Below are 23,390 nucleotides of genomic sequence, written 5' to 3'. Positions count from 1 at the left end.
GTAACTCTCGGAAGTCAGGAGTGCTACTGATCATGGTCCTTGATCCCTTTGCAAAAGACATTCGGTGACATATGAAGTCACCAACTTCTTGAAGGCTAACAGAAAGAAGAATTTTTTTATTGTCACAAAAAAGTAAGGGACTGTTACTGGCATCTTGTGGGTATATGTCAGAGATGCTGCTGAGTGTCATACTTTCCAAGACAGTCCCTCCATGGCCACCCCACAACAAAGTTAGCCAACTCAGTATGAGTAATATCAAGGACAAGACGCATGCAGCTGTGGCCAATTCTCTGCCGAGACAGACTGCCTATCTATCGTATCTAAATCTGTAGCAATGAGAAGTGATAACTCTTTGCTAAGAAATATTTCAACCTAAATATTTTCTGGTTTTTATTACTTTAGTGGAAATCTTGAAGTGAGTGATGTACCAGTACCTGTTCATAAGTGTGTGATAATTTCTATCCAGAGATAGATGAACCCAGTAACCAAAATTTAGATATATGGTTGCTAGAAATATTGGAAGGAAACAACAAACAAAAAATGGTTTCATGTGGAAAGAGACTCATGGACGAATCCAGTCTTATGAGTTTGTGCTGTAGATCCAAGCAGTTATCTCATATCTTACATAGACTGCCATTGCCATGATCCCTAAATTTGAAGAATCCAGTGACATCATCCCTTTAGTTTTTCTCTATCTAGACTTAACTCTCCTGGTAATTTCCATCAACTTCCTTTCTCTAATTGCCCTGATACCCTGAATTTCCCAATTCTGTGTGTCCAGCCAAACCTCCTTATTTTAGTTCCAGATGGTAATATCTGACTCATCAAATTTCTTCTTGAAGACTAACAGAGAAGAGAATTTCTCATGCCCCTATTAGTTTCTTGAGAATCTGCCCACCCCTATAGTGCTCAACAATTCAGATTTTTCCTTATTCATCACCCTAGGGCACTGCTCCTCAACTTTCCTAATGTCCTTTAATACAACTCCTTGTGTTGTGGTCACCCCCAACCATAAAGTTGTTTCGTTGCTACTCATGACTGTAATTTTGCTACTGTTATGAGTAACAATGCAAATGTGTGATGTGCTGAATATCTGATATGCAACCACCGAAGGGGCTGTGACTGCTGCCTTAGAAGGACAGATGAGCCACAGGAATATGCACGAGCTCTCCCAATCTCAGCCTGGAAATGGTACCGACATCCTGTGCCCTTGTATTTCAGACTAGAGCGTGTTCTATGGACTGGGAAGTCAGGATGAAACACAAGGAGAAAGGATTGTACAAGGTGAGTGAACACAGCACTGTGTCTGAGATGAGCTCCCAATCTCCACCGCAGTCATGCTTTCAAGGTATCCCATCTCTGTCAATGTCAATCATATCCCGCCCAGTGTTCAGGACCAAAAACAGAAAGCATCCGGGACTCCCTTATTTTTCTAACAGCACGTGCCCAATGCATCATCAAGAAGTCTTCTTATTTTTATCTTCAGAACAGTTTCTGAGACCAGCACTTCTTATGACAGCTACTGCAGTAACCTTCCCCATTTCTCCATAACTACTAAAAATCCTGGACTGCAAGATCCTCCCATTACTTTAGCTGCCACTAAGCAAATGCTAAACTTGGGATAACTGGGGAGCACCTCCACATTCCCCTGGGGATAATCTCTGTGTGCTCAGCACCGCCTTTGACAACTACTCCACCAAACTTGGCTTTGGTCTCCTTGGCCTTACTCCTAAGTGCCAAGCATCTATCATCCTGGAGATTTTCTATTGCTCACCCCTCTAACCCAAACACCTTGCCCCAGATGTCTACATGACTACTTTTTTCATTTCCTTTGGGTCTTTGTGTGACATCTCTGTTAGACCTTTGTGTTCCTTCCCTAAATCACATCAGTCTTTTACCTACCCAGCCTGCCCCTGAAGTGTGTCCTACCCTCTTTCATGACGTATTTGGGGTTGTTTTGCCTGACATTATTACTTTCTGTATACTTTGTTAATGCTTTCTCCTACACTAGCGTACAAATCGCAAGGACTGTAATATCTTCTGAATTTGTTTTCCAAGTACTTTGACCCCTTAAACCATGCTTCAAGTACAGCAATGCCCCATAAATAATTGCTTAATAAATTAATAGTAAACTGTCCATATAGACTTTAAAACAACTGAAGAATAGACAGTGATACAATGTGATACAAACACATGGGAAACTAAAAAGAGAAATTCTGTGGTATTATCTTTTGATTTATAGTTGAGCATGTTTCGTGGAAATCAGCATGTGATTCCTGGGTACTTATTTATGGAGACTCTTTAATTTCTTTTTAATTTCGTACATTCTTCAGACTTAGAGCTGCTTATTAAGGTATTTAGCGATGAACACTGTGGTTTTATCAGTTTGTAATTATGGTAAAATAATTTATACTTCTTTCTAATACCCATATTTAATACATTTGATTGGCATTTAAATAAACTGTAATCAAACTGATTTTTTGATACATACTTCAAAGTTTGAACACCATTTAAACTGATCAAAGCAGTCTCAATTTGCACTAAGAGTGTCAGTTGACAGCCCGTTACAATAGCTTTCTATCCATCATAAACCTCCAGTAGGTACATAAGCCCCATCTCAGTGAGTCTTCTTCAGATTGGGGCTACCACAGAGTTTACCATGGGGACTATCAACAAGGCTTAATGAGAATACACATAAGGCATTCAGGATGGGTCCCATCAATGGATTTCCTTTTCATCAAGTTTTCTGCTCGCTGAAATTACATTGCATTCACTTTTCCCTAATCTCCGATTGGTAAGGCAGAGATGCAACCCACAGTATTTCCAGGTTAATAATTATCTTCATTTCATTCATAAGGTAGAATGTCTGGGCAACAATGGTAAACTCTGTGTCCAAGGAAGAGACTTTGGGCATTCTGAGCTATCCTAGTTCTTATTAACTTCTGCCTTAGAGAATAGACTGTCTCAGGAGGCTTTATATGTATACATGTAAATATATAAAGCAGACTGAATCAGTGACAGTGTTGAAATAGACTGGAATGTTCAGAACCTTGATATATAACATTTAAAGGCAATTCTATAAGGAACTATAACTTATTCATTTTTTTAACTAGTATCTACCAATATTTTATTGTGTAACCTATAATGCTTAAAATTATGATATAGCATGTAATAGTTTAAAAAAACAAAACTTTTGTTATCAAACCTTCTGTCTTGATCATAAATTTAGGCCAAATTTTATCACATTAGTTTGAATGAATGAGACAAAAACAAAAAGTCAACAAAAATATTCCACTCCATCAAAATAGAACTTTGATACATCTTAGTTTATATGGATTTTACAGGCATTAGAAAATATTACAAACTGCCCATTCTTTATTTGAATTCCAAGAATACAATATAGTTCACAGGATCCAAAGATGTGTTGCTAAGTCTGAACTAAACCCATAGCTTTCTCAGTTATCAAGAATAATGCTTTTTGAGGCTGGAGAGATGACTCAGTGGATGAGAACACTGGTTGCTCTTACACAGGATTCAGATTCAATTCCCAGCACCCACATAGCAGCTCACATGTCTGTCCAGATCCAAAACCCTCTCCTGGCCTCTCTTGGGGAGCCAGGCAGTTATCTACATATATGTATATGCACAGACATAAGTGTGAGGGAAACACCCACACACAGAGAGAATTTTGTTTAAAAATTTTAAAACAGACAAGGCACACCAAAAAACAGTAACATTTTTAAATTAAAATATGATGGTAAGCTAAAGTCACTTTTTACAAAAAGTAAGTAAAGTTCTACACTGTCAATTTTGGAAGAGAAACTTATGACAGAGTTTTAGGAAATTCAAGACTTGTTTTTAACAGTCCTAAATCTTTCTAGATGTTGTTAGCCAAACTGCAAAATGAGAGTCAAATACAGTGCAAACAAATCTAGAGGAAGCTTTAAGGACAATATATGTTTTGATAACATGCAGGTAAGCTGTGGCGAGATTGTCTATGGATGTGTGATTTGAATGCACGTTTCTGGGATTGTGTCTTCTGGGACAAGCATCTTGCTTTCTAAACCTTGTTAGGCCATTTGCTGACATGCCTCACTAAAATCACATAAAACATAACATTAGGGAAAATAGTTAATGAACATCAGCCAAAACTATGACCGTTAGGAAGAGTTCAAGACAGGCAAAGTTCAAGCAAAACTCACCATTGCTCTTCAGAGGTTTATAATCCAGAAGGTATACACGAAAGTAAACAGATTAGGTTTCAGTCCTCAGTGGTGAATGGTAGGCCAGAGAGAACGGAAAAAGGGTCACCACAGCACACTGTAAAGCCACCTGGTACAACTGTGGCCAACCCACGTGGCCAACCCTACATGACCTCTCCAGCATGGCTCAACCTTTGTGGCTGGTGGAGTAGAGAGAAAGGAAGGAGCTCTCGGAAGTAGTGAGCTCCAAGTGAGTCTGCAAGAAGGTCAGAAGAGCTCAGTGGGAGAAGGGCTGGATCACACCTGCAAATCAGTAGAGACCCCAGAAGAGCTGGGAGTTTCCAGCAAGTGACAGAAACTAGGACTGAAGAAATCAATAGAATGTAGTGTTCTGTGATGGACCTGCCTCTGACACAGTCCTCTCTCTACAATGCAAGGGCTGTGGAGGGAGAGACGGAGAGCAGCAGTGTGACCAGCAATGTATTTTGAAGCAGGACAAGGTTATCACAAGTTAAAATACAAGCTTGAAGTTCAGAAAGAGAAGCAGAGAGAAAGGCACCAAGGAAGAACCATCAGGAATTAGGAATCGGTTGTCAGGATGGGGCAGGGGAAGAGGGTGAACTGGTCGTTGCTGCTGCTGCTTCTGGGTTTTACTTCAGCTGCTGAGGAGCTGCTAATGGGGGCATTTGTAGAAGCCAGAGACACTACATTAGAGTAGAGAAGGAGGAAAATGGAGAGACAGGCGAGCTGAGGAGGTCAGTTTTAATCTGTTAATCTTGTGGCCCTATAAACCTGTACATAGAGAGAAGGCCCAGAAAAGGGCTGACCTGACTGTGTGTGTGTGTGTGTGCGTGAGTGTGTGTGTGTGCATGAGTGTGTGAAGTAAGTGGATGTGCATCCCCCCTCTGTGTGTGTGTGAGTATGTGAGTGTGTGAGTACGTGTGTGTGAGTGTGTGTGTGTGAGAGAGAGTATGTGTGTGTGTGTGAGAGAGAGTATGTGAGTGTGTGTGTGAGTATGTGTGTGTGAGTGTGTGTGTGTGTGTGTGAGAGAGTATGTGAGTGTGTGTGTGTGTGTGTGTGTGTGTGTGTTTGTCCATGTGCCTGTTGGTGTAACTATAGAGTCCAGAAGGTATCAACTCAAAGGAGCAGGCACCAACATATCACGCAACATGTTTTTATCATCCTCCTCACTCTACACATGAGCATGAGTCTAAGGGATTTCTCTGTGTTTATGAATTACTTACCAGTAATTGACTTTGCAGTGAAAGCCTTTAACTACCAATATGTTGCATCATGAAAAAAATCGATTAAATATTTTAGGACAAGACAAAAGTATGTACAATTCTAAATTTGGGTTCTTAAGTGCTATTTGACCTTAACATTGTCTGTTCCATGCCTTTGCCTGTATAATGGTAGCCTGTAGATTTACATTGCATGGACACGTCTGCAAAGTGCTAGATGACGCATGCATGCATCATAAATGACACTCACTATGGTACGCCCTGAAATTTCCACCTTATGAACTGAAATCCCATCCTGAACCTTGTTTGTTTTGTATTTTAAAAATGCTCTGCTTTTAAAAGGTATTGGGAAATTAACATATCCCACAAGATTTACGGTTATCTAATGATTTAATTCAAATATAAATGATTTTATTGCAAAGAAGCTGAGTCAGGTTTTTTGACTTGTTCATAATGATGGATGACTCAGTATAAACTCTCTCATTGTCAGATAGACTGGGGTGAGGAAGGAAGCCATGAACGTGGAGAAAGATCACCCAGAAGTTTCTCGATTACAGCATCCGAACATTCCAACAAGGGAAGTCTGTATCACCCCTCTGTATCTGTCTATGCCTTTGAGATGAATAGGCTGTCTATGTGTGTAGAGTTTAAGCCGAGCTACAGAGCTCACTCTAGATATCCCATTCTCATACTTGGCCGCATAGTAATATCACACGTTTAAAATTTATCAACCCTGAAATATCTCTGAAAGGAAACCAGTGACATTATAGACACAATTCCCAAATTCTGGGCATCGTTTTGTCAAAGATGATCTAAACCTTGAGTGACACCTTAGCCTTATGGTAAGTGTAAATATATGTTTTCTTAACTGCAACTGCATTAAGTAAACCGTATTTATATATTTAGGAATATATTGCATGCACAATTAAAGGAAAAAGGCCATGAATTTTAGAAAGGGTAAGGGGTTGGAGAATGGAAATGGATATGAAAAAAAAATGATATAACCATATTATAATTTTAATTTAAGATGTATTAGAAAATAAAGTAGATATTCTTTCTCATGTGCATACATTCCCTGGAGTAACGAATGAATCAACTATCCTGCTTGTCGGGGCTCTTCCCTCTTTAACACTTTTCTGTACCCCTCAAACTCTTCAGCATGTGAAAACATGTGGACCTTGGGTAACCTAACACACACACACACACACACACACACACACACACACACACACACAAGTGCTGGCACATGCACACAATTTAAAATGCATCTCAGGCTATTAAGATAAACTCCACATTAGAGAACTCAGGTGACATAATCATTCACGGATAATCTTCAACCTCAGGGTCACACTCACAGACGTCTGATCCCAGCAAGAACCACAAACACAAAGACACGTGGGACAGACACAGCCATCACGATGACTAGAACCTACTTGCCAAAGGTCTAGCCGTCTGTAGTCAAATTCAGTAACGAGCACTTTGGGGGGTTGTTCCAAAGCCCTTAACTCTAACTGACAGTTTGTCTATGAGTCAAGAGTTTCCAGCTGTCTACTGATCGAACGCAAGTTTCAAACCGTTGCAACTGCTCGCCAGGCCATTGCTGTGTGGATGCGGTGAGGAGCAAGCAGTGGTGTAACTATTTAATGGAATTGTACTAAGCTGACCTCTAGATACAAAATTTAAAACATTGATGCATGTATTTTAATTATCTACTAGAAAATAAATCAATTCAGTAGTGGGTTTTCACTGTAACACATTGCATTTTATTTTAAAATTATATCCACCATGTTGGTCTGTTTTATACTTACATTGTTCTATGTGAGCATCTCGTCCTCAGCTGTCCCTGAGAAACCTTAGACTTTAAGGTCAATCATGATTGTACACGCTAAGGAAGAATAGCCTGTGAAACACATTCTTGGTGATATACATGTCTTTTCCGCTGTGACTGCACTAGTTCCCTATGTGCAGAACAACTACAGTGACAGTCTCCATCAGTCTACGCCCCTAGTGGCACACAATAAAGAATTAATGTCTTTGAGACCTTACTAATGAGGCAAGAGGAGAAGTCATCAAGCCTCTCCCTACAGGAAGACAGAATCTTAATAGGATTGTTACCAAGTTGCCACATTCTTGGTCCCATGATAAATCCAGTAAAATAAGGAAAGCCCTTGGGTACTGTGGTTTTCATCCATGAGAAGAGCAATTGAAAGCTAATAATATCCTCTCTCCTATTATACTCCCAACAACCAGCAATACATAAACCATCCAGCATTTTTTGGAACAAAACATAACACAGGAAGTGCATAAAATTGCTCCGACTGTCTAAACACACAGCATGATTTCAACACCCTCGTCTTCCAACCTCAGACTCTCCAAGTGGAGCATCGAGGGAGACATCAACGTGTGACATCATCATTAAGCAGGAACAACACACATTGCCAAAAGTGCATTTTACAGCCTTACCAGAGTACTTGAAAATCAACAAAATACATTTAACCCAAACCGTTACGGCTGGTAATAGGTTCCTTTCTAAGAACATTTTTGAGTAGCCTTCCCATCTTTTTAAAAGCAGAACTGAGGTTAAACCAAGACTTACGGACTGCTCATTTAGGTCCTGGGTATCTTCCATGTGGTTCTCTAACTTCTTCTGCCACTCCCACGCAGAAGCAGCTTCCTGGGATTCAAAATTGACTATCTAAAACAAAAGGGGTAGAAATAGAAAAAAAAAGCAAAGGATTTTTTAAATTCATTTTTCAGACTCATCTAAGCACCTAAAGGTTTAGCAAAATAATTGGCAGTGTGTAGGATGTAGGTGAGCTTTCTGGGAAATAAAAGAAGTGAGTCATTAATTTTATTTCCATGTCTTACAGAAATAATGATCTTGTAAAAGAACATGTTGTGGTAGAGTCGGTATATGTGAATGGCCGCTCAGGAATCTTTCGGTTAAAGAAAAATATCTGAGGACAACTTGAAGACACGGGTTGCAAAAAACAACTAATACACAATTTTGCTTAGACAAAGATCGTGAGAAGCATGTTAATCACTATTGTATAATATAAACTGTGGAAACACAGTGTGTTTTATTAGAGACACTTTTAGGATAAGAAAATGTGTCTAAACTATCTTTTCTAAAGAGCATGGCAATGAGTCTTGGATGTCACATGCATAAGGCCCTAGGGCTGATCCTGAAAAACCACAAAGAGATATTATGTTTTAAAATACACAATTTTTTTAAATATTGGGAAAATGATTATGTTAAGGCAGATAGATAAGAGAAGTATTCAATAAACTATAGTAACACAATCAGTTAATTATTCAAAAGATAAAATTAATCTTCACATTGTACTTTTATCCTGGCCAGGCAGAAATATACTTTTAGATCCCAAATACTGGAAGATTTTGTGACAGTAACAATATCCTCCCCAATATCATTCCTCTCTTGAATGAGTAGGCAAGACCGAGTCATGCTAAAAAATTAATTATTTTATAAGAGCAACTTTAACTACAGCACAGAGTAAGAACTGAATTTTATAATTAGGCTCTTCAAGGCCTCAGTGGCTTATTCTAACATTTACTTTTGATGCCAGGGTAATTTCTATAAGGGAAGATGAGGTCTGTCTTCCAGTGCGTTAGCCATAGCATCTAGTTCATCTAGTTCTGTGCTTCATGTGTCAACAAGATCAATAACAAATGCAGTCCTCAGGAGGTCCCTGATGAGGCCAGGAAAGAACAGGAGGAAGCAGCTGATGCTGAAAGTTTAGTCTCATACACATGGCTCTTTGGGGAAGACACTGTTTCACCTGGGTATCTTGCTTTGTGCTAGGACAATGAAACAGAAATGTAAAAAGAAACATTATTTACTAAGTGGAATGTTTTAACCATCCAAAAAACTCACTGCTGAAAATTAGCACCCTACCTACCTGACCTGTTCATAAGAATTGCTCCTAGGAAAATTATCGTTGATGACAGTTGATTGCATTTATTGCCAGACAAGTCTATTGTGTCCGAGTTCCAAGAGTTGGGTAACTTAGAGCAGCAGTTTATTCTGAACTATTCTATGAGCCAAAAGTCCTAAACCAAGACACTGGCACACCCATGGTCTCTCTGGAGGCTATAGGAAACACACACACACACACACACACACACACACACACTACATAGACACAAAATACACATATACACACAAATACACACACAATACACACACAAAATACACACAAATACACACAAACACACACAATACACACAAATACACACACACAAACACACACAAAATACACACAAATACACACAAACACACACAATACACACAAATACACACACACAAACACACACACAAACACACACAGAAACACACAAAATATACACAAATACACATAAACACACACATGCCCACACACTTCCCCACCCCAGCTTCTGATAGTTTTGATGTTTTTAGAATTTTATGGTTTACCAATGCATCAATCCTGTGTCTACCTCATCACCACATAATATTCTCCATGCCTCTTTGTTCCAATTGCTGTGTGTGTGTGTGTGTTTGTGTATGTGTGTGCATACACACGCAGATATGTGTTTATGTATACATTGTATACATCTAAATTCTCTACACATACACCAATCATAGGATCAGGGCTTACCCACATTCAGTAAGAGTACATCTCCATTTGACTGAATCTACAAGACTCGAACTCTAAAGAATGGGACATTTACAGGTTTCAGGCTTGGGGTGTGAGCATATCTTTAGACACAAAAATTGACCATAGCACATGTTCATTTGGCCTATGAAATTGCTTCAAATATGTGCTCACAATGCCAGAAAGGCTATGTGCAGAATAAATTGAGGTGGTATAGGAAAAGAAGCAACCGTTTTTCAGGGGACCACTTTCTCAGGTGCTGTAACCAACCACTGTGAGCAAAATTATAGCTAATGCTTCCCGACAGAGGCTGGTGCATGGAGAATGAAACAAAACATGTCCGCTCTCTGGCTAACCGCCGGTTTAGAATCTACTTAATATTCAGCTGGGGAGTTATTTGTGTCAGGGTTCCATGTCACGGCACAATGCTTCGCTTTATATTTCCCTGAAATTTAAATTAATTGTTACATTGCTTGAGTTTTAATGCTAACATAATTTTTGTTCTTTGCCAAACTCACTCGGGTCCTAAAATATTATGAGCCCAATGATTTTATATGATTGAACCATGCTAAACTCCCTTGGCTAATTGCAGGCAGAGTATTATTTTACGTCATATTTGCCAATGGTTGTTATGCTAAATCCTTTAACATTTTTGTTTTCACAAACATCAGAAAAAGATGAGAACACTCCTCAAGTCAAGTAAGAAAAGGATTACCTATAATAAAGATATAAAATTAAGGGCTCACGGTAACCTCATGCTGTTTTATGAGGTGAGAATCGAGATGCCTGTTCTATCACAGGCTACTTCTCCAGAAAGGTGAGTTTTAGTCAAGAATAGCACCAACCTCGTCCACTCTGTGTGAGGTTATTTCTCCTGCAGTTAAGTGTTTCCAACATAGAGAGAAAACATCAAATCCTCTTCCTTTGCTTTCTGTCGAAGTGACATGTGTACTTTTAGGTCTTAAAACTTAGAGTGAAACTCAATAATCCTAATTCAGGCACATAGTCTGATATATGCTTATTTGTGTTTGTAATGTTATGAATATTTAGGAGCAGTCAATGCAGGCCGATGCACACAGAGAGATCAAGGTGCCTTCAGTCATGATGGATAAAGAGGATCCCCCTCGCATGTCTCTCTAATAAAACGTCAATAAAAACTAGATGGTCCAGCTAGAAGGAAGATAGATGTGAAGACGATGGGCTTCATCTTTTCAGGGGATAACAAGGAACAGGAACAGGGACTACACATGAGGAACCATGCCTCTAGAATGGCCACATAGGTGGCAACACCTTTCACCGGCAAGGAAGCCAGACACTGGGGCTTTGTCACCGTCATGCATAGTCTTTTTCACATTCAAGGGATCCCCAAGACCTCAAAGTCCCTCCAGCGCCAACTCTCCTGGGTGTCATAGGAAGAAATGAAGCACCAAAGTCATTTGCCTGGATAGGAGTGGCCACTCTGTCCTGACCCCTATTTTCTGAATATCACAGGTCACACACGGCCTCTGTGACGGTTTTACAGTGTCTGTCTGCTTTTCCTCTCTAAAATCTCTTTACAACTTGAGTCTATCCTTCATACAAACCAAGATTCCTTCTTTCATCCTATTTGAGTCTGGGCCAGTATCCATCTTGAAAGATCACTCTGCCGAAAGGTCCTTCCATGGATTCCCAGGGGTCTGTGCATTTGTTCCCTGGGGACTCTGTCCTGAAACCAAAGTCTGGAGCTACAGCTAGAATATCTAGGACAATGCGAGCACAGATGAGACTCTCGCTTTGGGGGAAAAATGCAAAGAAGGAGCCTCTATTTTCTTATTTGTGTTCCTCTCCTAATAGGAAGAGTTAGACTACAGGATACCCAAGCTTTTGTTGTATCTTTTATGGGGAGTCAGATGCATGGATAATACATGATCTGTGACACAAGACCTGAGAAGGGAGTTTGAGAAGGGAGAGGCATGTTGAAGAGTCTTTGAACTTATATAGTTGCCTAGGTCAAAAGAAGATACCCCTAAATGACTTTATGACATCGATGACACTTCATCTGTGATTCGACACTGAGATTTGCAAACCATATGCTAACTAACATTCGGAAACATATTTTGGGGAAAAGGTTGTTCAAGTTTGTGGCCAGGCATGGTGATACACACCTGCAATCTCATCACTGAGGAATCTGATGTGGGGGACTGCAAATTTATGGCCCCAGATTCTATCTCAAATGAACAATACAAAGAATAATTCGGACCTGCTCACGCGGGAACATATTATATACTGTATGCTCCTTACATGAACCTATATTTAGCTTAAGCTTAGTGTCCCCGGGGCTTATCCTGTTGCACCAAATGAGTTGTATCTAATAATAAATCTTGCTTAGGACATGGACCTTTGAAAACAGCAAGCTAGTCTTCTTTGGTGGCAAAACATGGAACTTGGGAACTTTTGACAGTTATGTGGGAAACACCAATCTGAAGGGTAAAACAGAAAGCACTCACTAAGAGAGAACAGGAGCGAGGCTAGAAAGGTCCTGGCACCTTGACTAACTGGAGTGTGGCTGCTGGACCTGAAGCTTGCTCTTCCTGGGATTTCATTGGCTATCCTCACAGTCTTCAATTCAATATTCTTTATTGTCCAAGTTGCTTGGAGTAAAACAACTATGTGAGGAGTCTCAGAATTTACATTTTCCGTCCCATTATTGAGCATTATATCTCTGAGCAGCTGTTCAGAAAAAAAAGTCTCTGTACATAGAGTTCCTTCAGTGTCTTCCACCTTTCAGTAATAAGGCCACAGAGCTGGGTCAGCCACTGGCTGGCTCCTGCTGCTCAGGAAGCCAGCCAGAGAGGGAAGCCAACAGCCCAGAGAACACCTAGCTCCAGTTCCGTGGCCAAACGTTCAGAGAGATGAAGAGGAGAGTACTTGGTCTATACATATGACTCTCTTCTCTGCCCATAAGAAAAGGGGGGAACAGTAGGGGTGTTCAAGAAACAAGTCTAGGTGAATAGTAACTTCAAGCTCCTTAAACGAAGCCAAGACTACAAATTACTGGCTGGGCTATTTCTGAACTGTTTATAAAGACAGCACATGGACTTTGCAGACTCATCCTTGTAACACAAAATGTTTGCAAAAAGAGGTGAGGAGGTTAGGGCTAGATGCACAGCTCAGTGTTAGAAAATGTGCCTAGCATGTACAGAGGCACTCGGTTGGACTCCCAGCACCACTAAATGGTGGTGGAGGAGAAGTAGGAGTGTGGTAGTGGTGGTGATGGTGGTGTTTTTGGTGGTGGAGGTGGTAGAGATGGTGTTCATGGAGGCGGAGGTGGTGGTGGTGGTGGTGGTGGTGGTGGTGGTGGTGGTGGTAGAGATGGTGTTCATGGAGGCGGAGGTGGTGGTGGTGGTGGTGGTGGTGGTGGTGGTAGTAGAGATGGTGTTCGTGGATGTGGTGGTGGTGTTGTTAGAAGTGATGAAGATTGAGGAGGGCAGAAGTAGGGGTGGTGGTAGAGGTCGGCATGGCAGACGTGGGGTGGTAGTGGTGATAGTGGTGACATATTAATATTCTTAATGCTAAAAGTTATGTAAGTGTTATGTGCTCACTCACCTGATGATAAGAAGTTCTGATGTGGGGTTGGGGGTTTAGCTCAGTGGTAGAGCGCTTCCCTAGCAAGTGCAAGGCCCTGGGTTCGGTCCCCAGCTCCGAAAAAAAAAAAAAAGAAAAAGAAAAAAAAAGAAGTTCTGCCATTATAAATTATCATCACTTGAACCTTAAGAAGCAGATCCAACTGAGAGGAAGGTTTTCTGCTTCTTCTAAGTAAGTGTTAATGTTTTAGTAGTTGGGAGCTGAAAAACCCATGGTAATGATGGTGAAGTGTCCCAAATAGACATCTAAAAGAATCTTGGTCTAGACAACATGTGCTGCTTTGAGCACACTCTATCCACCATCTTGCCATCTTGCCCTCTCTCATTCTGAAGCCCTTCCCCACCTATAGTTGACAACCACACTGATGAGCATTTTGTTTTTCCTGCATTTATGCAGTTGGCTCTTCTGCAACTGGGCAGAGGAGAAGATCTGAGCCTTCCTTAGAATCTGTTTCTGTTTTTCCTGAAACCTAAATCGCTCTTCGCTGTAACCTAGGAATCATTCCACGGAGGACTGACTGTGTGCATCACCCCCACCCCATCAGGAAAATATGTTATACTTCAACAGAGTTCAAGAACAGATCTCCAAAAGTTATCTTCTAGAACCTTAGAAAAATCATACTTTTGCCAAGAGTACAGATGTAGAATTTCTAGAAGATTGGAACCAAGTTAATAAGTCCTGGCTTTTCCATCAGATGGCTGTGGAGCTCAGGGGAAGTTCATTACCTCCAAATGTCGCACTCATCATCCTCAAAGTAAAGACAGAAACATTACTTGTATTGCATTTGGGGACTGTGTGGAAATTTTATTTCAAAATCATAACCACTTCAATCACTAGGGGCATTGGAAGAAACTTTCTATTTGCATTTTGCTGTTCATAAACTAAATAAAAGTCCCTTAACATTCTTTATGGTAGAGCAATATCTATGCATCTTCTCATCCAAATGCAGTAACATTTGATTCTGTCAAGCTAAAAATCTTGTAACCAATTATTTCCAGGCACTACACCAGCCTCACACAAATATTCTTAGTGGTCAACGGTCATCAATCTCTACAAGTCTCTGAACTTAAATAAATTTGTAAAATCGAATAATGACCTTGGAAAGTCATTGATGCTCACTACTTTTAACTGTCGTTTTATATAAATTCAAGGTGTGATGGATTTCTTTAATGCCAGGATTGTAAAAGATAAGGAAATAGAATGGGTAACAAGAGGAAGAAAAGCGTTCCTTAGCATTGCCTTTTGACTTGCGATGCTGCAGGTGAGAAGCCACGAGAACCCAGAATGATGTCTTAGCTGAAAGTAGACTGGATGAGAAGAAGACACAAGAGAAAGTATGGGAGAGAAATCAATAGGATGCAGACCACCCTTGAACGTAGTGAAAAGTCAGATATGACAGTCAAGGGTCCCATGAATCCCGATGAGCTGGTCACACTGAGGAACCAAGAGGATAGGCTGTGTTTATATTTGTGTTTTGTTAACTCATTGTCTTCACTGATGGGCATGAGCAGGCAGATAAGCTGAGAGAGGAGCTATGAAGCACGTGTGTGAGAATGTTGCTATTTTGACTGAAAAGAGGCTGGAAAACTCAGAGCATCCTCAGACTCAGCCTTTGGGGAGGAGATAACAGAAAATGACTGCGTGAGATAAATCACACAGATGCACACAATGTACTTTACACAAATGTACATTCTAAAGTCTTGCTTCATGGCATAAAGGAGACCTCGTTCTGGGAAAAAAAATTAATACTGACCTAGATAGAGCTCTAAGACCTCAAGATAGAGAAGCCAGAGCTAAATCGGTCCACAGGACAGAAAGACTTTTAGAAGGAATTTGTTAAAAACCATAAACTACATCTGGAAACAAATCATCCCGGAAACACCCTATGCAGCAGCAAAGGAGTAGCCAGTCAACAATTCAAACTGTAGTGGAAGTTCAATAAAGCATATTAGTACAATGATTAATTAGTGGTTGATGTGGGGGGGGTACCTTCCCTAGTCTGATGGTCCTGGGTTGTATAAAAGACCAAGCTGAGCAAGCATGGGAAGCAAGCCGGTCAGCAGCATCCCTTCATGACCTCTGCATCCATCAGCTCCTGCTCCTAGGTTCCTGCCCTATTTGGACTTCCTTCCATGATGAAAAGTGATACAGAAATGTAAGCCAAACAAACCCTCTCTACCCCAAGCTGCCTTTGGTCATGTATTTTATCACAGCAATAGTAACCCTGACAAAGCAAGAGGGTACTGTAAGGATTGGAATAAGATTGTTTTAATCCTAGTTCTATGTGTTGGGATTAAAAGTAAAATATGAATAAGAAATACTCATTTGCAGGATGATCCTATGATTCTGTAGATACATGAAACATCTTCGCTTCAGGGGACAAAGCCATTTTCTCCTTTTTTTTCTGCATTTCGGTGCTTCTTTATGTTTTAGTGTTTCAGAACTTCCACTCTCTGGTCTGTTCACCAGCGCCACGAATCATAAACCAAATCTTACCTCCACATGCCTGGCAGGCTGCGAGATATTAAAAGCACACTCTCATCCATGCTGTCCCCTAAATCAATGTTTCCCTTACATACCCCTAGTTAAGCAGACCACATCATTAATGAATTTCTTTTAATATTTGGTTCCCGACAGAAATGATGGCGAATGCAGTCAACCATGGAAGCATAATGGCCTAGGAAATGCATTAAATAAAAGCTAGATATGAACTAGGCCACAGTACATCATTATTTTTAGATCACGCAATTATAAGCTGACATTGTACTGATACGGGTCAACAGAAATGTATGCCAAAGTATCACGTTAGCCCTTAAGTATGTGAAAGGAAGCCAGTGGGTTGAACTAACAATAAATTTTTCAAAGCAGTAAGAAGGCTTCTGTGGGAGAGACTCTAAGTTTTGTTAGTTGTTTGTTTGTTGGTTGGTTGGTTGGTTGGTTGACTGGTATGGTTGGTTAGTTGGTTGGTTGGTTGGTTAGTTGGTTGGTTGATTGGTATGGTTGGTTAGTTGGTTGGTTGGTTAGTTGAATGGTTGGTTGGTTGGTTGGTTAGTTACTTATTACTTAGTTAATTCACTTAAAACTAAATTATTCCTTAGGAAACTAAAAGGGATTTTTCTAAGGTACTTGTGTCTAAACTAAAGGAAGGTTTGTTTTTGCCTCACATTGGCTAAGCCTGGTTACACATAATCTGTGGACTGGATTTCCAGAGCAACAGATAGTCTTTGGTCCAACATGCTCCTGAAAGAAGAGTTTTCCAAGGCAAGAGCTGTGGGGGGCCTTAAGTAGGAGCCACTAAAAGAACATGAAAACAAACAGTAAGTGCTTCCCCTACCTCCTTGCAGGGGTGATGGTGGCCTCTGTACTTCCTCAGGTATCTATTAGGGCGCTATGCCAAGAGGTGCCACATGCTGTCTTTCAGGAAATCTCTTTGAGTCCCTTGATGTCAGTCATCACAGGGAAACAGAAAGGTAGAGAGGTGAAGATCTACAGAAACAGCATGTGCTTTAACCAGAGCTTCCAACTTGAGTGAACAAAGGGGGAAATATAGGTTACCATGGTAACAAGATCACATTAACTGAAAACGTGCTTAATGTTTTAAAAATCAGAAAAACCAAAATCACACTTCCTTTTTTATATGAAAAATATATGCACATGGTGTGCAGAGAAAGAGGCAGAGAAACAGAGGGAGGAAACAGAAAGCATAAGGGAGATTATTTGGAGAAAGTGAGGAGGCCATAAAGAAGAGAAACGGGAAGGAAACGGAGGAAGACGGTTAGAGAAGAAAGAAAGCAAGATGTGATGCTATCCGTACTCAATGATGTCATAGTCAAGGACATTTTTATATTTGAACTTAAACTGAAAAGAGTAACTCAGCAAGCTAGAGTGAGAACTACAGTAATTATGCTGTCATTGGTTAAATTAAGCGTAGAAAGACACCTGGTCTTAGAGGAGGGGACAACTGTCCTTCCGTGTTCTACATGTGTGCTGGCGCTGCCTGTTATATCCCTCTCCTGCACACCTCCCATTAAACTGTGGCTCAAGTGCTTGGACAGCCTATATTTGCAACAGAGAGAGGCTTGGGGGCCACCTACAGCCCACACTTGAATAATCCTTTACAAGAACAATTCATAAGATACATAAAGTTTAAATAGTATGCTGGAGTTTGGAACCAAAGCTGCATCTTACAAAAACCTACAATTCTTTTTAAATGTCCATATGAATGAATAGATGGGTAGATTACTAAATCAGGGAACACTTCTTGAGGCCAAGAAATGGATCATTTTTTAAGGAGTTTCAGACTGAATCAGGCAAACAGAATCAAGATCTCTGTTTGCTATGAGTCAGTGTACAGCTTTAGGAAAATCTAGTAATTTCTCCGTACTTCAGCTTCTCACCCTATAAAAGGAGTATATTGCTTGAAATTTAATTCTCTCATGGTAGGGAGAGTTTTGATTCAACATTTATAAAGTGCCTTTTAGCTTCTTTGATTAATAGGCAAAATACTGTAATAGTTGTTACAATATGCTTTCCAAGAAGTGTAAAGGTAAGAGCTTGGATCGGTGTAAGATAATACTTTACTTGAGAAACAAATACCAGTCATATTTATTGCCCTCGCATTCCATTGGCTAAGCAATAAAAATTACTTCTGACAGAGAAAGTATCGGATTAATATTCAAGTGACTGAAAGTGTTATCTTCATAGGCTGCTCCTACCTCGGAGCAAAGAGAATTGTTTTGTTTTTCCAGGCTTCCCAACATGTTTATATGGTGAAGGCAAGAATGTCGGGCACGGTTTTGAGGGCCTCTAGCGTATTCACTGGTTTCTGGCATGCTAATGCACTCTCTCTTATAACCGTAAAAGTCCTCCTGAGTGCTTCTGGAAATATATAACAAATCCTTAATCAGTTTAAGAGTGTTTTAACTGCATACATGAAATTTCTTGGGAGGAAAATGTTAGCCATTCTCTATGCATACAGTACTTAAGACAGCAAGAGTATTTCTTCTCAGGGGCTTACAGCGGTCTCCCTACAGTAATGTAACTTTCAGTTTTATGTGCCTAAGTCCTAGAAAATCCCTTACAATAACAGGAAATTCTGCAGGAAAAAAAAACCCAAAAATCGATAGTCATATTTTTCCAATGCTGGAAGAATATGTCAGCTATTTTGAGTTGGATGAATACTTAAAGGCACTGGATAACCATTGAAAATCAACTATAATCATAATCAGAGCTGTGGAAAATGAGTTATCTGCATATAACGAATCTAACTTAAGAATGTGGCCGCAAAGAATGCGCTAATATATATCATTTTTAACTTTGAATACTGATTGGATTCTGATAGCCAAGTAATCATTTTTCATGTTTAGATGCATTAGTTTAATTTTAATGTAGATATGATTGTATTTTCATATAAACTAATATTATTAACATACTCAGAATGAGGAGTATGAAAATGTCACACTACTACATATTTATAAGCTAAAACATAAAATTATATATGTATATATATAATTATATATATATAATGCTTTGGAGTGCGTCTGACACATGGCAGGCTCTACATAGAACAATAGCATATAATTCCTCCCAAGTTTTCTTCATTCATATCAATTAGAAACGACTCTAAATATTCTGAGGAATACAGTGTTAAATAAAAACTATACTATGACCTACACTGATATATATTTTTTCTTACCAATTAGTTTAGTAACTGTAAATATCAACTATGTGAATTTACACAACTGAAGAGAAATAATTCTTATATTAGCAACCATATCTAACAAAATATTTTTTGTATATGGTTAATAAGCGTATTTGTCCTAATTTTTTCCAATTATTATACTCATTGAAGAATTCACTTTCATAAACCTTCTTGTTAAGCAAAATATAAATATTTGCAGTGCTAAAATTTTCTGCAGTTGGATCTTCTGAGGAAGATCTCAGCATTATCATGGGGAATTCAGGGCATCAGAACTATTTTCCAAAGCATCCTGTTGACCTTCATGCAAAATGTACATACACCTTCATCTACTAATCCCATACCTATTTTTTAACTATAGGAGAATTTGCCAAGCGTACAAAGAGGTTCATAACCATCCCTACAGGGCTGGAATTCAGCACAGTGAGTTCCTGTGAAGTATGTGCAAGACCCTGCCTTTAATCCTAGCCCAGAAAAAAATAAAGAACTGAAATTCTTTTTAATAATAAAACTTGGAGGTAAATCTAACTACATATGAGAGAGGGGCAGTTAAATTCTGAAACCTATGTATAAAATAACTAGAAATATTCAAAACTCTATGTAGTGATGTGGGGTCAGTGTAGTGATTCAGTATAGCAAATTCAGAGTACAAGATGCAGTATAGCAAAAGTAACTCGTAAGAGAATTAATGAGCACCTCTGACAAGAGATGTGTAAATAAGCTCCATCTTCATTTAGATTTTATTATATATTTTATCAAAGCAAATGTAAAAGATGAAGCAAACCAAGGAAAAACTTATCCTGATTGAAAAGAAAAGAGTGTAAAATTCACTTTTTAGTAAAATATCCTCATTTTTAACAGCTTAACTAAGTGTAGTGTATTATATATTACATATAACATATAACAAAGACACACTAAAATGCACAAATCAAGTGTCACAGAGGTAACTCAAAAGTAAAGTCCTTACTACTTAAGCATCGGAATCTTAGTTTGATCATGATGTCTACATAAAAAGACAAGCATTATTATAACACACACTTACAATCTCAGCTCTGGAGACAGAGACAACCTCGCACCATGTCTCAGTAAGAGACCCTACCTCAAAGAAACAGGGAGAACAGCTACAGAGGAATGATGCACAGGGTCCACCTGAGCTTTTCCATGTGTGGACACACTCACGTGCGTGCGTGCGCACACACACACACACACACACACACACACACACACACCAAAAGAATGCATATACACATTCACAAAATGCACAAAGGTAACAGCTGCTGAATTTCCTTTAATAGACATAGCCATCTCACCAACTAAGAATAAGAATGTGAGCATTGTAGGTGTGCTAGTTTGGATGAGAATGGTTCCCATAGACACAGAGATTTGAATGCTTGACCACCAGGCCCAGTCCGCCCCCCCACCTCTCTCTCTCTCTCTCTCTCTCTCTCTCTCTCTCTCTCTCTCTCTTCCCCTTTCTTCCCCTGCTGACAGAAGATACAACACCATATCTACCTGACTGCTGCCATGCTGCCACCATGATAATGAACTAACCCTCTGAAATCGTGCGAGCTCCAGTCAAATGCTCTCTTTTATAACAGTTGCTGCAGTGACAGTGTCTCTTCATAGCAATAGAACACTGACTGAGATAGTAGGACTCTATCCCTTGTTCCATTCAAGATACTTCTCCCAGGTAACCTTTCCCAGGTATTTCAGTATTACATCCATTATAATTAAGATTTTTATTACAGTAAAGGAATGTGCTTTAATAGTGTGGATTGTGCATTAATTACCTGCTGGGGTAAGTGGGATATTAAATATACTCATTAGTTTATTCAAAAGAATCAATTCAAAAAATGACCTGGTCCAGGTACTGTATCAACAGACTGCCTTGTGTGACCCCAGTCATCCCTTTCCTCAGTCCTATGGGGCAGCTTCTGTCACAACTACAACTACAACTACAACTACAACTACAACTACAACTACAACTACAACAACAGCTACAGCTACAGCTACAACTACAGCTACAGCTACAGCTACAACAACAGCCACAGCTACAACTACAGCTACAGCTACAACTACAGCTACAGTTACAACTACAGCTACAGCTACAGCTACAACTACAGCTATAGCTACAGCTACAGCTACAACTACAGATACAACTACAGATACAACTACAGCTACAGCTACAACTACAGCTACAGCTACAACTATAGCTATAGCTACAATTACAGCTACAGCTACAACTACAGCTACAGCTACAATTACAACTACAACTATAGCTACAACTACAACTACAGCTACAGCTACAGCTACAACTACAGGTACAATTACAACTACAACTATAGCTACAACTACAACTACAATTACAGCTACAGCTACAGCTACAACTACAACTACAACTACAACTATAAGTACAACTACAACTATAATTACAACTACAGCTACAGTTACAACTACAACTACAACTACAATTACAGCTACAGCTACAACTACAACTACAACTACTACATCTACTACAACTGTAGCTCATGCATTGTAGAGTCTGGGCACACACGCAGTTATTCTGACTCCAGTCTGCAACTCCATGTCAGACACAAGCAAAGCATGATACCAACTGTCTTAGATATCAGGTTATATATTTATTTATTCTAGCCTATTTGTACCAAGTTCTTGACTGTCACTGACTGAACTGTCTTAAGAAAAATGGAAGAGTTGAGCTCTGCCCATTCTCTGCCAGCTGCAGAGAGCATCTACGCGTCATTGCAATGCAGTGCAAGTGTGTGCTTTATCCAAGATGATTCAGACGAGGAAATCAAACCACAATTTTTGAGGCTGTTGGAAACAATGGTCTTAATTTAATGTTATTTTTGGATATTGGGAGGTTTTTTCCCCCCTACATAAGCAAGTTTGTGGTTTTGAAGGGTCTTGCTCATCTCTGTGTGGAAAATGCCTAAAAACAAACCACTAAAAACTTGAACAAAACCAGCTCCTTCCTCAACTGTAACTGAACAAGGACCTGACTCTTTAGGCTCCATCCTCTCATGCACCAGGGAGCTCTGGGCTCCTGGTTTGAAACACTGTTCAAAACACATGCTTCCTCTCAGATTAAATACTTCATTCTGCAGGTTAAGCATTTGTTCTTCAAAATATCATAATGTGTATTTCATCAGAAAGCAACTGAAGAGGTGAGCATTTGATTCTAGAGTAAACTAGGACTATAAGAGGCATGGTCCCCCAACCAGAATTCTCTGTTCTCCACTAGAAAAACACATGCCCATTTTGGTACAAAAGAAACTATGAACAATTTAAAATAGATAATACTCAATAAATAGTTTCCATAAATATAAGCAACAGAAAATTAATTTTCTAAACCATAAATAGAATGCATTCCTTGTGGATGTCTACCTTAGCATATGTTCTTAGAAGACACGCATGCACTAGTCTGACTACTCAGTTTTCGTCAATATTTCCACTGTTGTGGGTATAGAGGTACAAAAATATGGTCTCATATCATTGAGTTTAGAATTTCTCTAGCGGACAAATTCAAATGCAGTTTAGTCTAACACAAAGTGCTATCATATTAATAGCCCAACTAGAATAGTATGATATTATATGAAAGGTAATTAATTCTCTCCAAGCGTTAAGGATGTCTTCCCAGAGGAGGTGGTATTTGAGCTAAGCCTTGAGAGATGACATATTTTTTGTTCAGATAGGAAACAAAGAATAAAGAGGTAGGTGGGCTATTGGAGTTTGGGTAGTTGAGAGGAGGGGAGTAAGAAAAAATTTCAGGGAAAGAAAAGGAAGTGAATGCTTGTATTATATGCCAAAAATATAAAAAATTATAAAAATCAGTAGGTCTCACCATGTTCAGACTTACAGTGCACAGAACCAACCCAAGAAAGTAGATGCAGGACTTGAATACTCTGGGGCATTCTCTGATGTACTAAACAGGGAAGCGCTCATTTCGAAAAGCAGAACCTCTGGGCTTTTG

At 39.5% G+C, this 23,390-nt stretch overlaps 1 protein-coding gene across 9 annotated transcripts in view; it reads right to left on the bottom strand.

The window, feature by feature from the left end:
* The window catches only part of Eya4 (EYA transcriptional coactivator and phosphatase 4), a 243,642-nt gene that overhangs the window by 207,033 nt on the left and 13,219 nt on the right, over window positions 1-23,390 (bottom strand). For all 9 annotated transcript variants that reach the window (NM_001271317.1, XM_087650613.1, XM_087650625.1 and 6 more), the window contains one exon: window positions 8,040-8,138. In NM_001271317.1, coding sequence (NP_001258246.1) covers window positions 8,040-8,072 — 33 coding nt within the window. In that variant the 5' untranslated portion in view covers window positions 8,073-8,138. The remainder of the gene's footprint in view (window positions 1-8,039; window positions 8,139-23,390) is intronic.

The sequence above is a fragment of the Rattus norvegicus genome, chromosome 1, assembly GCF_021556685.1.
Source record: "Rattus norvegicus strain SHRSP/BbbUtx chromosome 1, alternate assembly SHRSP_T2T, whole genome shotgun sequence".
Classification (NCBI taxonomy): Eukaryota; Metazoa; Chordata; class Mammalia; order Rodentia; family Muridae; genus Rattus; species Rattus norvegicus.
Note: the sequence above shows the minus strand (reverse complement) of the source record. Positions and strands in the feature narration are given on the sequence as shown.